General features: G+C 42.9%; 1 protein-coding gene across 1 annotated transcript in view; it reads left to right on the forward strand.

Annotated features, from left to right (window-relative positions):
• FTO (FTO alpha-ketoglutarate dependent dioxygenase) overlaps positions 1 to 17,987 on the forward strand; it is a 375,878-nt gene that overhangs the window by 210,640 nt on the left and 147,251 nt on the right. Inside the window, exon 8 of the mRNA XM_065898933.1 lies at positions 2,956 to 3,080. Within this exon, the coding sequence (XP_065755005.1) occupies positions 2,956 to 3,080 (125 nt within the window). The remainder of the gene's footprint in view (positions 1 to 2,955; positions 3,081 to 17,987) is intronic.

Raw genomic sequence — 17,987 nt, forward strand, 5'->3', positions numbered from 1 at the left:
TAATGCCATTTGCAGCAACATGGATGGACCTAGAGATTATCATACTAAGTGAAGTAAGTCAGACAGAGAAAGACAGATATCATACGATATCGCTTGTATGTGGAATCTAAAAACAAAAAAGATACAAATGAACTTTTTTACAACACAGAAATAGACTCACAGACATCGAAAACAAACTTATGGTTACCAAAGGGGAAAGGGGGTGAGGAGGGATGAATGAGGAGTTTGGGATTAAAATATACATACTACTATATATAAAACAGGTAACCAACAAGGACCCACTGTATAGCACAGGGAACTATACTCAATATCTTGTAATAACCTGTAATGGAAGAGAATATAAAAAAAGAATATATATATTTATATATACATATGTATATATGTATAACTGAATCACTTTGCTATATACCTGAAACTAACACAACACTGTAAATCAACTATATTTCAATAAAAATTTAAAAAATAAACCAAATTTATATAAAAACTAAAAATTTTAAAAATTAGCTTCCAGCATTTTAAAATTACAAGTTTTCACATTTAAAAAAAAAACAGGTTTCTTGTTTATTTTGAAAATTCGTGAATCAGGCACTGACAAAACAGCTTTTCTGAATGGCAGAGTTATCTGGGACTGAGTAGTGGCTGTCTTTTTAGATAGAGCATATGCCCTCTTCAGGAACCTTGCCTCACTCATTCATGTTACCTTTCTGGCCCTAATGGCTATTTGAATTTGCAACCCTGCTTTAGATACTGGGAGCCTGGGTTTCACGCCATAGCGTCGCCTAGAGAAACGCAGCATTCCTCCCTGTGCTGGAGGGCCGAAAATGTTGACCTGGGAGCTCATAGAGTATCCAGTTGGTTTTATCGCCGGTATAGTAGCTGTAATTCTGGGTCCAGGAGGAAGAGATCAGGGTCCTTTTTCCTGGCTAATTCTAGTCAGGTTATCGTGGATCCTTCCTTTACAGTGAAGATACTACTTCCAGTGTTACCTGTTTGTATCAGTTAGGGTGCTTGATTGTAAGCAACAGAAACAGATTCTGGTGAATTTGAACAAAATGGAACTTTATTGAAAGGATATTGGATAGCTCAAGGTATCAAAAGAAAGAATGATCTGGACTCAGAAAGTTCAGGAAACCGGGAATACTTTGAGGACCATGGGTGGTAGAAACTAAGGAAATAGATAAATTGCCTCCACATTTGTTTCCCCTTTCTTTGTCATTCTTAAGTGTCTAAAGTCTTGGAAAAGAGAATCAGGTTGGCCTGACCCACATCCTTGTTGGGGGAAAGCAGGACACTTTGGTTGACAGTGATTACTGTCACTTCTAAGAGTACATAAAACACTTCCCCACAAGGAGATCTGGGTGCTCTTATAGGAAAGGAGGACTGGGTATGGATGGGAGGCAACCCAAACAGCAAATGTTCACCACACCTCTTCTCAAGGTTGTCATGAAGATATTAAATATACACTGTAAAATGTGGTAGAGGACTAAATAAGTAGTATTTCAAGATCCATGTGAATCAAATTTTGAGTGCGCTTTTCAAGTAAATGAAGGTATTGACATCAGTTAAATAAATACACTGAGTAATTAGAACAGAGGAAGTGGCAATTTTATTCCTTTTGGCAACCGCTTTGGTTATAACATCTCCAAAGAAGCCCCACTACCTTTACATGAAAAACAACATTTGTAAATCTTAAAGGTTTCTACTCCAGTTATGTGAAGATAAATACATGTGATGAAAAGTTCTGTGATTAAAACTTGACAGGCATTTGCTCACTCAAATTTCAAGTGCCAGTAGAATACTTTCCATTGTTTCCTTAATTGTTGTCCTAGTGTCACAGACATTTGCATGTTTAGAATACACATAAAAGGAGCCTACAGGGCTTCCCTGGTGGCGCAGTGGTTGAGAGTCCGCCTGCCGATGCAGGGGACGCGGGTTCGTGCCCCGGTCCGGGAAGATCCCACATGCCGCGGAGCGGCTGGGCCCGTGAGCCATGGCCGCTGAGCCTGCGCGTCCGGAGCCTGTGCTCTGCAACGGGAGAGGCCACAACAGTGAGAGGCCCGCGTACCGCAAAAAAAAAAAAAAAAAAGAGCCTACAGAGGTGAGCTGTAGATAAGTTGAAATGACAGTTTCAAATTTGAGTTTTGATGTAATGCTACTTGTTAGAGTAAACAGGGTGCCACGTGCTTGTGCTTTGACTGCTTGGGTGGTTTTTGTACTCACCCGTGAGCCTAATTTTTTTTTAAGGACCACAACAATAACCAAAGAATAAGTGATTCTTCCTCAAATCATAAGTCTACTCTGTATAAGAATCCCTGTACCTACTATTCAAAGTATGTAATGGATTTTCAAAGCTGGAAAGATATTCATGGAGGCACACTGTTCTCTGATTCTTGTGCTCTTGGTGTTTCTTTCTTTGCAAGCTCTTGATTTGCAACAAGCACGGAAAATGAGTGAACCTCCCCTCAAAAAAAAAAATATTCCTGGCATGGATGGAAATAGAAATTAATGATTCAAATAAGAAAGAGTGCAGTAAGCCTTAGCTGGGTGGCAGGAACGAGAGAGAGGGAAAGTCAGAGACTGCTGTGTTTTAAAGGGCCAAAGAAACAACTCATGGTAAACTGTACGTGAAAATCATTTCTAATAATAGCTCGTGGTAGGCAGTTCCCAGGATAAAAAAGCCATTGGTGCACTGAGAAAATTAGAACGAGGATGCACAGTATCTTGATGTGTTACTTAAGGCAATGGAGCTTTAGAGTTTACCTTGTGTGCCATGTACATTGATTAAACACAAAATATATGCTGGCCATTTTTGACCATCATTTATTGTATTGATTTGTTAGCAGGGGAACTATAATAAAAAAGCCATTGATTTACTGCCCTTATTTGCTTATGGGCTTTTTTTTATTATTAATTTTTGTACTTTCTCTTTCTCTTTTGGGGGATCATTTCTTCTAGACAAATGCTGTGCTTCGGGAAGTTAGAAGAGAGGGGACCCCTGTAGAACAAAGGAATGAGATCTTGACGGCCATCCTTGCCACACTCACCGCTCGCCAGAACCTGAGGAGGGAATGGCATGCCAGGTTTGTTTTATTACGAAATGGGATTTGTTGTCCCTGGAAAACAAGAGCTTTCTCTGGCTAATCCCTTCCTGACGGCTGGTCTCATCCCTCTCTCTGGAAGGGCCACGAAAAAGAAGCAAGTTACAGATGCTTTCAGCCAAAGTTAGCTTTCCTACACATGGTACCTAACATTAATTGTAATGATCCGTGATGTCATCTGCGTGCATGTATGATTTACCCCCGAGTATAACATTTAGCAGAAATGTTTGCATCTTGAGAGTACGGTAATTTAAGTACCTGATGTTGGAGAACCCTTTTAATCAACCATCTAAAAGACGAGCATTGCTGTTTAGTTCGAGCAGATGTCTGGGAAATCCACACGGTACTCTTACATCACTCGGGAGACAGATCGCTTGAACTTAGTCTATTCAACAACCCCATTTTCAGAACTGACCATAGAGAAATGACTTTGGCTTCAGCCCAGTTTCTTTGCACATGGACTTAGCTGTGGTTAGAAAGCTGTTAACTGGTAGCAAGTTTCTGCAGACCATCAGGTTTTACAGAATTGGTGCTTGCATACTAAATGCCACGTTACCCTGCTCTTCTTCGCACAGCGGCTGGTTGGTTGGTAGAAACCTGGAACCAGTTCCCTCAAATGTTAGTTATCCTTCAGATGCATAATGTGTATTGTTGAATTACCGTCTGTCTCTAAGCAAGAGGTAGAGGAATCAGGAAAATGATGCTGGATTTTGTGTCAGAGTCTTATTCGATGCTTAAAAATTCTGTGTGCCTGGGAGTCAAGAACATTTATTGATAGCCATGATATCCTCCAAATGAGTTCATGCCACAGAATTACAATCATTGATGGCTTTACTAGTAACAGTTCTCATAAAAATAGATTTGCCTGAACAAGCCTGAAGAGGAGCATTTTCCAAGGAAGGAGAGTTAAGAGGATGAACTGTCCATTCGGATTGGGTATCAGAAAGCTGCTTTTTCACATATGTGTATTGTCTCTGAATTTAGACTTGCATTGAAACCATAATTTTAAAATTCCCAATGACATTCTCCCCTTGCCCCCTTTTTTGTAGTGTGGTCAGGGTAAATGACAGTTTCAACTACAGTCGTGAAATGACTTTCAATTGAAGTTTCAATAATTAATTTTAACATTTTCTTTGTATTACAGTTTAAATATGTATATTCACTCAAGTATGGATATTCTATTAAATAGCGGAATATCCATGAGGGGACATCTAAGAGGCTTCTCTCTCTCTTTGACCTTTTATATCTTTTCCCCTGGTGATTTCTTTTGTTTTAGTTTTTGGTTTTGGTTTTGTTTTGGCTGCGCTGTGGGGTTTGTGGGATCTTAGTTCCCTGATTAGGGAGTGAACCCGGGCCCTCGGCAGTGAAGATGTGGAGTTGTAACCACTGGACCGCCAGGGAATTTCCCTGGTGTTCTTACTAAATAGGAAAGGGATAAAGAAAGAGGTGGGCGGGTGGGTGGGGAGAGAGAAGGAAGGAAGGGAAGAAAGAAAGAGAGAGCGAGCCCCCTGTAAACTCTCTCCCATCCCCCCAACCCCTCCAAAGACAGCACAGCTAGAGGAAATGTTGAGAATGGATGTCTTCTATTGAGTGCACTTGGTTTGTTAACAATAATTTCCTAATACACCAGCTCATCAGACAGCGTGGCCAAGATGGCGTGTTTAAAAGGAGTCTGGTTTCAGCATTTCTGGCCCTTAACTGCTAACAGTTTAATCAGGAGCTGGTGCCGGAGCTGAAGTTGATGTAGTCTAGCATCTGAAACAAAACTTCTCCAGTCCTTTGTGGTAGGGGAGGAGACAAGAAAGGGCTTAGCAGCTGACACTCTGCAGACCTCCTTAAAACTAAACACCTGAAAGAAGATTTCAAGCGGGTGGTGTCTTGAGAGCTCAGAAGGAAGTGTCCTCAGAGTATTAAATAACCATAATCCTTCCCCCTACCCCTTCACCAGCGCCATTTGATGTTTCCCATCCCGGTGACCTATCTAAAAGACTCATCCATATCATCTGTATAAACAGACAGTTACCATACACCTTTCTTTTCCTCATCAAAGCTTCCTCTGGCCGTCTGGAATCGGGCATCGCCTCGAGTAGCCATCGGGCGTGTGGTGGTGAAAGTTATAAAACACCCACTGCAGCACTGACCGAGCTGCCAGTGTTTCAGACGTTGGCCTATTGTGTACCTTGGAATTACACAAGGAAAAATGTGCTTTGAGAGATAATAATTAGCGCTCGTCAAAGGCCAAGCAGTGGGTTACAGTATTTTACTTTCATCAAAGCTATCAGGGGATCCTTTAGATTTAGATAACAGACATGTTTTCCTCTGAAAGTTAAATGCAGATGACTCTAATTACCTGATATTGCACGTTAGAGAACGCATTAGGAAGAGTACAACTTCGAGAAATTTAGGTCACCTGAGACTCCACAGCTGGCGGTAGCTTTAGTATAGGTCTGTTGTAGTAAAGGTTCCCCCCACTTCAGTAGGTTCATTTATGTTAATGATATTAGGGAGACTATATTAAGTGCAACTTGTAACTTGGTTTTAAAATATTTGTCTCTCTCTCCTCGGCCAGGAGCCGAGCCATTGTTTGGGACTCACTGAAGTCTCTTAAACTGAAAGCATATGTTCCCTGTAATTTAGCTTTTGGAGGGAAGTGTCAATTCTGCGTGACTCGGGGTAACTGAGTTTGTCACAGTGTCACACAACCCTGGGATTCTAGAGGCACATCTGAGTGCTGTGGGTTTCCTTCCCCAAGCCCAGTAATCCCATAAACAACCCTCTCCAAATAGACTTATTAGGGCTGTCTATTCACTTCCCCAGAGTTGAATGATCCAAAGCACTTCGGGAGAAGCCGTGTGAATGCAGGGTAAGTGTTAACAGAAGTGGTACAGAATTTCTGAAGATTTGGCTTTGTTTATACAGTCCACTCTGCCTGATGGACAGCTTGTTATAGCTTTTAAAGAACTGGGCAAGCCCTCTGATCTGACCCCTTCTTGACCTCTGCAGCCCAAAGGTCAGTCTGCAGCTAATAAACTCGGAGGTTCTTAGGGTCTACTGTAGGAAGAGGCAGAAAAAGAGCAGCTGCAAGGGCTGGGTGTCTCCGGATAGGCTGCTTTAGGGTCACTCTCTGATAATGAAAATGATTACCAAATTATATGGAAGTTTAACCGCAGTAGTGAGTGAGAGGAGGGTGGAGCCCGATGTATTAGGTTTGATAAATGAACTGTGAAGAGGCCCATCTGGCCCTCAGCATCTTTTCTCCCCCTCTTTCCCTACCAAGGGGAAACATTTTAAAATAACAGCAGTACATATAGACTCAGTGACCCATGCAAGGAGCTGGAATGGATTAAGATTTAATGGTGACAGTGAAAGAAATTATCATTTGAAAAGTGCACTAAAGAAAAGGTACAGTTCAATGTCCAGGCCTGAGTTGTTTTTCTAAATAAGAAATAGGAAAAATCAGCGCCTTTGTTTATTTTGCACAGGTCACAATGAGAAGCAAATTATTTTTGTCCTGCTTGCGAGCATAGTCTAGAGAATGTAACTAAGTCAAACACTGGCAAAAACGCTTTACAAAAAAACTGTGATCTGTTTCAGCATCTGGCCACTGAAGATTATACACTCTTTTTTCTTTTTTTTTCGGTACTTAATATACATGTGACTCTTGCATACTGTTTTACTACCACACTTGGCAGTTCTTCTGTAAAAAATAAGAAAGCACCTAATGTTAATTGAGTAGATAGTCTGTTCCTTTCTTTATTCCTTTTTCAAAGAAACATCATTGCGATGCTCATTAGTGCCAACAATGGGTCGGTCACAAGCTATATGTTCCCTTACTTTTTAATGGATAAGAGTAATCTATTTAAAGCTCTCTCCCAGCTTCCTGTGGGCATTGAGGGTCCTGGTTTCTGACCAGTGACATTGGCATTCACAAATCTCCGTGCTCTTCTTCGGGGGCACATGCCGTGCCTCTACTATCTGAAAGAGAACGATTTTATTCCATGAACATTTTTGTATATTTTGTATGCCTACTATATACAAAATACCGTGTGAGGTGCTGTATATGAGATAAATTCTTAAACTGTGCTCAGCGGCCAATTTAAGAATTTGTCTGGGGCTTCCCTGGTGGCGCAGTGGTTGAGAGTCCGCCTGCCGATGCAGGGGACACGGGTTCATGCCCCGGCCCGGGAAGATCCCACATGCCGCGCAGCGGCTGGGCCCGTGAGCCATGGCCTCTGAGCCTGCGCGTCCGGAGCCTGTGCTCCACAACAGGAGAGGCCACAACAGTGAGAAGCCCGCGTACTGTTAAAAAAAAAAAAAAAAAAAAAAAAAAAGAATTTGTCTGGGGATGAGAATTTAGCAAGTTCCTAGAAAGAAGCTGTGAAAAGCAGTGGAAAAGAAAGTGGTGGAGCCCTCGTGACCACAACAGAGTGGCATGTTGCTCTTGCCCTCCCAGGAAAGTATTTAACTGTAGATGTCTCTGAAGTCTAGCATTGCCGTACTGTTGAAAATCCCTTATGTTGAACTCTATTGTCTATATCATACAAGCCTCACCCAGACAATACTTGTGTTTAAAATAGAAATAAAAACCTTCTAAACATTACCCAAAGGTAACATTTTTTCATCTTAGGTTTTGACTCAACTGTGTATGTCCATGGAGATTTACAGAGGTTTTGACTCAACTGTGTATGTCCATGGGGATTTACAGTGAGCAGAAAGCTGGGTGAAGGATAACTCGGGGAGCTGAGGAACGCTTCTAGAACGAACTGTGCCTTTTACCTTTAAAGCACTGTCCTTTAAATTTTTGCTCAGTAAGGTGCAAATACAAAAAATAAGGCAAAAGCCAGGCCATTCGGGGGTTTTTGAGAAGCCAAATTGAGATGTAATTCATATAACATAAAATTAATCATTTGAAAGTATACAGTTAAGTGGGTTTTTTTTTTTTTTTTTTTTTTTTTAGTATATTCACAAGATTGAACAGCCATCACCATTATTCAATTTCAGAGCATTTCCATTACCCCAAAATGAAACCCTGGACCTGTGAACAACCACTCTCAAGTTCCCCTTCTCCCCACACTCGCTGTCAACCACTTTCTGTCTAATCTGTTGTACTTTCTGTCTCTATAGATTTGCCTGTTCTGAACATTTTCTATAAATGGAATCATATGATTTGTGACCTTTTGTATCTGGCTTTTTTTATTTAGCGTAATGATTTCAAGGTCCATCCACATTGCAGCATGTATCAGTTCTTCATTCCTTTGTATTGCCAAAAAAATATTCCATTGTATGGATAGAACACGTTACGTTGATCCATTCATCAGTTGATGGACATTTGGGTTGTTTCCACTTTTGGCACTTATGAATAATGCTGCTATGTACATTTATGTACACGTTTTTGAGTGGCATGTTTTCACTTTCTTTGAGTGTAAACCTAGGCCTGGAACGGTTGGGTCACATAACAACTCTATGTTTAACTTTTTGAGGAACTGCCAGACTCTTATCCCCAACTGCTGGGGATAAGACCGTTTGACATTCCCACCAGTAGTACACAAAGGTTTTGATTTTTCCACTATCTTGCCAACACCTGTCCTTTTACCTTTTTTAGATTACAGACATCCTAATGTTATCTCATTGTGGTTTTGATTTGCATTTCCCTGATGACTAATGATGTTGAGTATCTTTTCATGTGCTTGTTTAACACCATTAGTTTTTTATTAGGAGATTTTCAAACATGACAGACTTAAGGACTTATCCCTTAAGTGGTAAGGAAGTCACGAGCCTATTAGGGGTATCTGGCTAATAAGATGGATGGAGTTCCAGACGAAGCTGGCATGAGTATGCAGCTGTGCCCATCTCTCCATTTCCATGGCTAGGCCTGGCCCTTGATTTATTTGCAGGCGGCCCACGTGCATATTTTGTTTGTTTGTTTCTGTAGACCCCCTACTTCTCCCTTCTACCATTGTCTTTCATTTCTTTCATTGTAGAATCTCTGAGCATTGCACACTGGATAGGAATGTAGCCTAATTAAGTGGAAACTCTCCACCTAAGTTCTTAACTTCTAGGCTCAAACAGGGCTTACTGTATTCCCGTAGTAGACAACTTCATTTGGGTCCAAGGAGCTTAGAATGGTACTGAGAAAAGTTTTTTAAACATGTTTATGGCAGTTTCTTAGCAAAGCTTTTAGAACTACTTCCTTCTGAGAGTTAAAAGTAATTCTCTAGACCTAGACGTCTTTATAAGACATGTCTTCCCCATATTGGGCTTTGGCTTCTCAAAAAAACTGCCAAGTTAGCATCTTTTCTAGACCAGTAAAACAACCAAACATCTTCCTATTGACCATCTTGCTCTCCTCCACAGCCCCAGCCATCACCCCTTACCTCCAGGATGGATCCACTTTAGACACCTTTGTTAGGGCTCCAAAATCTAGTTGTCATAACCCTGACCTTGTAATGAATAGGATTTACTTTTCTAAGCGAATCAGCTTCAGAACCCTGATCTGGGTGCAACAAGTCTAACGGTTTGTGTAAATGACTCTGTGGATCAACTCTGGTTCTAAGGCCAGCACATTACTGTTTTCTCCATGGTTATCTGGTCTCTCCTCTTGTCTCCTGGCAGGATTGAGTTCTATTCAAAACTGACAGGTTGGCCCAGTCCAGTTTCACAATTATAAACTATTATTTACTGAGTGCTTGTTATGTACAAGTTAACTGTGTTCGATGCTGTGCAAAGTGGCAAGATGAGTATGAAACAGTCTCAACTCTGAAATAATTTATAGTTTAATGTAGGGGAGGGCAAGGGGAGAATAATAAGAACACAATGGCTAGCATGCAGATTTTCATTCTTTTTTGTGTGTGGCACTGTGGGAAACGGAAGAATGATTTAGCAATGGAGTCTCGTCCCAGGAACTTACAGTTTGATAGAAGCTTATGAGAAGGAGTAACCCAACATGTATTATATATGTACTTGATTCTGTGTTTACATTTTTGTCTCTCCTACCAGAATGTAAGCTCCTTGAGATTGGGTATTTGGCTGTGCACCAACTATAAAACCTGCACAGCATAACTTTAAGCTGTCTCCTCCGTTAGAACGGTGCCCTGTGTGAGCCACATCCTTGCTGCCTGAGCATGTCACATCCCCTATGTCTAGAACAGTGCCTGGCACTCAGATTGATTCAGTGGCTGACTGAATAAAAACAGCTTTCTCCTCAGCCCACTGCTGTATTTATAAGTACGTATGTGTTTCTTCTTAATTTGAAGAGGAATGAACGTTTGAGACACTGCCAGCGGTGGAAAACTTGAAACTGGATGTAAGGAGAGCTCTCTGATAGGCACTTCTCTGGTATTTAACTCCCAACACAGCACCTCTGACCCTTGCTTCCAGCATGAGGGAGGAAGGGTGCCATGGGCACAGGCTGACTTGGGTACTTGAGGAAGAGCCCAGGAGTGAAGAGCATGGAACTGAGCTGGGTCCGGGACAAAAAGACATGGTTTCCTCCCTGAGCCAGCCATTCCTGAGTCCCTGCCCTTCCTGGAAGTGAAATAGAATGAATGAAGAAAGGAAGAACAGGGGCAGGGGGAAAGACCTCCCTAGGGGCATTTCTCTGAATAAAGGAATAGGTTTCAGGCCAGGAGGGACAAAGCCGAGGCTAAATATGGCTTCGAGTCCATATTTCAAAGGACAGCTGCTCCCTGCTGGTTATCTGCTGACATCCGGATATGGCTCTGATGGTATCAGTACAGTGATGGGCTCAGTCTTGGCGACTAGGCATGGGGGCCAGAATTTGTTTTCCATCCTAGAAGTTGTGGTCACAAAAAGTGGAACCACCAGCCTTGAGGATGGGCTATGGGATGATGAGACTGATGTAATTATCTTCTGAGACAGCACGTGGTGAGTCATCTGACCATGTCAACTGCTGTCATTCATGCCACAGAGAGTGGCTGCTGCTTCAGGCCAGGTTATTTGGGGACCAAAAGCTGTGGCATTTCCAGTTCAGTAGCTGTCTCCTGCAATGAGCTAAGTTTGTGTGCAGCATCGTGGGTGGGAGTGAGGGGTAAACGAAGAAGGTTCCAGGGATCAGCAGGGAGGCTGTGGCCGGCTAGTTGCCATCCATGTCTTTCTTTTTTAATGCATCTGCCCCGTCTCCTGTAATAATTGCAGTTTCTGCTTTCCGCTGCCCTTCACAGAGGAATGTCCTTTGTGTCTCTGAACCAGATGACTCCATAAAATCCGATAACTCCATAAAACCTCCTCATAAATGTGTAGGAATTGAAACATTGTATAAATTTAGAGCCAGGATTAAATGAGTCTAGAGATAGGGTTACCTTTTTTCCAAGATACAGCAACTTATCTTAAGGAGGCAAGTGTTGTTAATGTTATTACCATTGTTACTGTCATTATTTGAACAGTTTTACGGGGGACAAAAGCCAATTGACTTCTGCGCATCTCATTTATAAAATCAACACATAGGCTTCGGTATGAGCCCCGCTCCTGGCAGCTTTCTGACTATGCGTGGCTGCTGGCTGTTTCTTAGAGGCAGTGCTTCTTCAGCTTTTTGAGAAAACATGGATTCATTCATTTATTTATTCAACAAATACCTATTAAGTGTCAGCTATTTGCCAAGCACTGTTCGGGCAGTTAGAAACACAGCAATGAGCAAAACTGTTGAGAATTCTTCTCTCATGGAGCTTCTGTTCTAGTGGAATGACAAGAAGTGTTTTCCTAAGTGGAACTCTGAACGTTTCTTTTTTTAAAAATGCGCGTAGTTGCCACGTCCTGCCCATTCAAAGACTCGGAAGAACCAAAATGTGGTTATTCAGTTGAGATAGAGATAACATTTTCTCTTCTGATCCTCCTCCTAAGGTGATCACTTGTTATGAAACTTGCAGCTCTAGTTCTAATGGGTCAGATTTGTGAGATATTAAGGGAATATCAGTGTTCTGAGGCTCACCGTCCTTGGGAGTCCACAGCATTAATTTCTCCTTAGATAGTCCACACCTGGGTTCCCAGTGACTTTAAAACAAAAGATGTGTCACCTTAAAGGTCTTCACTTTAAGGAAGCCTTAAATTCAGGCCACATTATATTCACAAATATCTCTTAAAAGCGAACGGGAGAAGGTGTACGTATCTCATTGGTGTTGGGGGGGATTCCAAGTGACAATGCACTCCAGCACTTGATAGATGGTGGTCATGGTTACTGTGAGTGTGCTGTCAGTCATGCACTGATTCCGCAAATATTTGTCGCGTGCCTACCTGGTACCAGGCACTATTGTAGGCCCTGAGGTTATAGAGCTGAGTAACACTTCACTAGGCGAGAAAACAGCATAGTCTTAATAATGCAATGCAAGAGATTAAGTCAGGATCTGGGGGAAACCCTTGTCCCAGGGATGAAAGGGGCCAGTTCTCCAGAAGTGTTCTTGTGCGACTCATCACATGCCTGACCTTTGTGAGGAGCCCTGCTCCATTGTGAGACTGTGATGGCTACAAGTGGGTAAGAGCTGCCTGTCTCCAAGTGTGAGTGAGAAATAGGGGAGAAATCTACATGTGATTATGGGTCATAGGATAAATTCTGGGCGATCTTCTCTCCAGAGAGTTCTCCATGTTAAATGGGGGGAAAAAATGATTTCTTCCAGAGTAAATTTTATGAATATGGTATAGAGGTTGGGAGCATAGATGCTGAGTCAGATGGCTTGGGTTTGAATCTTGGATCCACTTCTGTGACTCCAGGAAAGTTACAATGAACTTGACAAGTTACTTAACCCCTCTGAACCTCAATTTTTCTCATTTGTAACTTGCCTGAGGGGATAATAATAGAACCTATTCCATAGGGCCGATTATGGGATTCCATGGAAAACACCTAGAGCAAGCACCTGTCAAATACTAGGCGCTCAATAAAAATTACGCCTCTTCTTCAGATCACAACAAACAAGTGAACAACAGTCTGAGCCAGACTCACCCAAATTGGCCTCTCCTTTGAGAGAGTGCCCCCACGTAAAATCCAAGCCTCATGGTATGGGCTTGATATTGCTGAATTGGCGAAGGAAGGAGCGTTAAACAGAGCTCGTCCTGTGTCAGGCCCTGTCCTAAGTAAGGACTGTCACATTGAATTGACAGACAGAGGTCTGAATACCAGTTTGAATCCCATCTCCAGCTGGCTCTAGCCTCTGGGCACGTCACAGACACTGGATGTCAGCAACTTCATCTACACAAGAAGTGGCTTGATCCAGGTGACCTCGAAGACGTCTTCCAGCTCTGACAAGGTGTGACCCTCTAAGTTAGATCCCAGGGAGTCACTAAAGGTGGGGTAAGTGTCACTCCTGCTGGCTTTACCTTTCTACCTCCACCGTCCTTGAAATCTGCAGTTGTCCGAATTTTAGCCATACTAGCAGCTAACATTTAGTGAGAACTCACCAAGGGCCGGACAGAGTCGTAAATGCTTGAAGAGGTGAGAAAAGGGAGGCAGAGAGATGCAGAGTCATTGCCCAAGGCAGCACAGCTAGTAGGTAGTGGAGATGGAATTTAAGCCAAAACAGACCAGCTCAGACCTGTGCTGTGTGGCCACAGCCGGAGCAGTAGCAAGGCTTTCCTCTCTGTCAGCCACTCGCGTGTTGTCTTAGTGCTTGACCTGGGTCTCACAGTGTAAGGGTTAGAAACCTGCCAGGATCCTTCCCAGCGTGGAGATAGGCAGGCGTGTGTCTGTAAATGTTTATTTCCTCTGGTACCTAAACACGTTTCACACTTTTTAGTTGTGGAGGCATCTCTCTCTCTCTCTGAGGAAGTAGTTTCCAGCTCATACTTTATAAATCTCCCTACCAGAAACCTTGTAAAGGAAAGTTACTACCTTTGTAGCTATGTCATCTCTTTTATACTGGTTACAATCTTTCAGGAGGTGGAAGAGTGTAGGGGCCCAGATGAGAACATCAAAGTTTAGCCTCCAAGAATCTGTAAATCCTCTAAGTGGAGGAATTTCGGAGCCGGGTTATAGTCAAGGCTGATTGGAGTAGATTCCCTTAGGCTGAACAGGTAGGATTTATCTTCTCCATAATGGGTTAATCACCGCTGTACAGTATGTTTATACCTGGGGAACAATTTACCGCACATGAAGAGCAGTAATTTTATTTTATCTCAGGGGTGTCCCCAGTGTATTTTACAACTTTCCTCTGTCAGGTATATTCCGGGTTCTAGATAAAAGCTTAACTCTGGCTTCCAGTTGAGGAAGCGAGGGCAGGGTGGGGCACGGAGGGGGTGAGGAATAGCTCTGTCGGCCTGTAGGGGACACTGTTGCATCATTTATCAGAATGATTTTCACCATCTTGTCCCAGGACAAAACAAAACAAAACAGACAAATCAAGCAACAAAAATAGATCAGTCACCTTAACATTGCTTCCTGAAATTACTTGAGTGATTCTGGTGTGTTTAGAATATTAAGTGTTTTGGTGGTATAGCTCAGGCTGCTTTAGTGTTTCTTTCCGAGAGGGGAGTGATTGACACGCCTTTTCTTACTAGCTTTCTGTCCATCCTCTTCTCTGGACAGGGTGCTACTCTGTAGTTTAATAAACTTGAGGTTTAGTGGGCCATCTTGAGTTTTTACAAAGATATGCCCACGTTAAATTGAAATGCTTCCATTCTATTGTATTCTGAACGAATATCGTAAGCCTTGGGAGGGCATTTTGGAAGTTCTGATTCCCTTCTTTTCACCCAGATCTTTATCTTCACTGAAAAAGATGCAGTTTACTGAGAAAATGAAGTCATGTCTACGAGGCAGGCTTGTGGAGGGCCCGGTCTGAACTCTGGGAAGCACCTTCCCAGATTCTCGGCCTGCTCTGGGTTCGACCTGCCTCTCTTTCCAGCCTGCCGACTGCATCCGTGTCCAGGTGCCCCGTGGCCTTGCCAGCAAAATCTCCCCCGCTCCCTGGCCAGCTCTGGCCTCTTGCCTCCCAGAACAGGAGACCTGGAAGGCGATTGTAATTAACCCCTGGAAAGTATCGGTTTTGCTAAGGCGGCGTGTGCCGTGATGATACTGTTAGCTTGCCCCCTTTCCAGTTTCACCATCAATTATGCCATGTGTTTCATCCAGTTGGTGCCACCCTCCCAGTGTTAATTATAACCTACAAGACTGTTACAGTTAATTTTATGGCAAGCATATTGTCTTTTCAAGGCTCCGGAGCAGCTCATAAATTATCTTGAAGGTAAAATGTAACTTGGGGAACCAGTTATGAAAATTCCATCCATCTCGCTTAGGAGCTGCAGCTGCTACTGTCAGCTGCCTCGCTGCCGCCTTGTGAAGGAATTACGGTGGGTCAAGTTTAAGAGGGGAGGCCCAGGCTGTCACTGAGGAGGAAGGCTGTCCTGGCCCTGTCAGACAAGTACCTTCTGCCAATCCCTGGTGGTTCCACTTTGCAGGCAGGAAGAGGCAGGCAGCACAGGTGAACGGTCCCCAAGCTGTCTGTATTCATTACTTTACAGAAACTTGTTGTAGGCGGGCAGGTCCGGAGACCTCGCCTCTTCTCTGTTGTCTTGAGTTAGGCATCATCTGCAAAGTGTGAGAGAGAGAACTCTATAACTAACTCTGGGCTTGGTTCCGGAGAGCCCGGGAGGAGAGAGGCGGGAGGCACCAGGGACCGTGCCTCCCAGCAGCCTCGCGCTGGCCTCTCCGGGTGATGCCCGTCTGGCCAAAGCCCTTGGCGTCAACAGGCATTTTCTTTGTGGTTATTATTTTTTATCCAATCTGATCAAGTGAGATTGCGCTGTGAACAAACGTCCTCCTAAAATTGCCTACTAAATAAATTAGCAGGTTTTCTTATTGGGATAATAAACACCCTCCTTTTCTGTTTCCTCACACTAAGAAGCTTTACATTTCAGCCCTCGGGGCTTTGGCATTATTATTTTTAATGACTTGAACACAAGCCTTTCATTTAGCTTGTTTGTATAGTTACTGTAAATGATCTTTCTGCTGTTGGTTCTTCGTTTGAAATTCCGCATGTTATGCTCGCTTTAAAAGCTTTGAGGGGGCCTCTGAGAATTGGGAGCCGTATTAAGCACAGCATCTTCCAGCGGCACTGAAAACAGACCGTGTCAGAGAGGGCGTATTAAGAAAGTATGCGTGCATGTGGAAATCTCAGGGTGAGTCTGAGTGAAGCAAACACGAGCAGGGCCGTCTCGGTGCAGGGTGACAGCTCTGCATGGTAGGTAAAGTAGGCCTTCCCTAAGCTGTTGATTTCTCCCTGTGTGTTTCGGAGCATGTTCTGTGTGTTCACACAGGTACTTGCCTTTGTACCAAGGGCCCCGAAGACCATTATACCTGGGCTGCATGACTAAGAGAATGAGGCCTGGTTTTTGTTTTTGTTTTTGTCTTCTTTTTTAGGTACTGTGATTTTTTTTTTAAGTAGAAGTATAGTTGATTTGCAGTGTTATTTTCAGGTGTACAGCAGAGTGATTCAGTTTATATATATATATATTTGTTTTTCAAATTCTTTTCCATTGTAGGTATCACAAGATACTGAGTATAGTTCCCTGTGCTATACAGTAGGTACTTGTTGTTTACCTTTTTGTATGTGGTAGTTTGTACCTGTTAATCCTAAACTCCTAATTTATCCCTCCCTGCCCTTTCCCCTTTGGTAACCATAAGTTTTCTGTCTGTGAGTCGATTTCTGTTTTGTAAATAAGTTCATTTGTATCATTTTTTTAGATTCCACATCTGAGTGATGTCATATGGTATCTGTCTTTCTCTGTCTGACTTACTTCACTCAGTATGATAATCTCTAGGTCCATCCATGCTGTTACAAATGGTGTTATTTCACTCTTTTTTATGGCTGAGTAGTATTCCATCACACACACACACACACACACACACACACACACACACACACACCACATCCCACATCTTCTTTATCTATTCATCTGCTGATGGACACTTAGGCTGCTTTCGTGTCCTGGCTATTGTGAATAGTGCTGTTGTGAACATTGGGGTGCATGTATTTTTTTCGAATTAGAGTTGTCATCTTTTCTGGAGAGACCTGGTTTTGAGGAGTTAGGAGGGCACATGAAATGGTGAAATCATGCCCGAAGAGCCACTGGGCTTTCTCAAGGAAGTGTTCTTCTGTTCTTCGTTCTCAAAACGATAAAACAACTTAATACGTGGGTACTTGTGAGTTTTCTAGTGAATTCAGACAAGAGGTTGCAGACTCAAATGTCAACAGGGCCTGGCAGATAATCTAGACAAATGAAGGCAGGGAGGTGGGATTGAAGTGAATGGGGAAGTGCACACACTATCTGAAGTGGGCAGCAAGGAGGCTGGATCCGTGTTACTAGGTCTCCTACATTTGTAAGAGAAGGGGAAAATTCAGATCGTGTGTGTTGGTTTATGAAGTCTCCTAATGATTTGAATGTTAGCAATAATTCCAAGATTTGTACCCGTTATTCAGGCTGATCAGTACATGTCTGCAGACTAGATGGTGTGGTGGCTAGGATTCTGATATAGAATGCAAGTCCTGCCTGCTCTGAGTGAAAAATACCCGCAACCTTCTCATACTTTTAGAGAAGACAGGCAGTGACCTAGAGAAGACAGGCAGTGACCCCGGCCGGGAGACCAGGATGCAGTCTGGGTACTGCCTCTGCGACCTTGTAACATTGTTCTGCTCTATGTCAGTTCTTGCTTGGAGGAAATGTTTGCACGTACTTTTTGCCTTTAACTTGGCAGTCTTTCATCTTTCCTTTTACAGAGGAAGCATATGAGAGTTTTCGAAAGGGAATGAGGGGTATACGGTGCTTATTATCACCATAAAAAAGGCGTCTGCAAAAATGTTGGCCGTTTGGAATCCAATGAAGAGTTTGGTTCTCAGGAAGGAAGGGCAGGGACTCCACTGCTGGTGATCACCATTTCTCCTATTACACCCT

This window comes from Phocoena phocoena, chromosome 20 (genome assembly GCF_963924675.1).
Source record: "Phocoena phocoena chromosome 20, mPhoPho1.1, whole genome shotgun sequence".
NCBI lineage: Eukaryota > Metazoa > Chordata > Mammalia > Artiodactyla > Phocoenidae > Phocoena > Phocoena phocoena.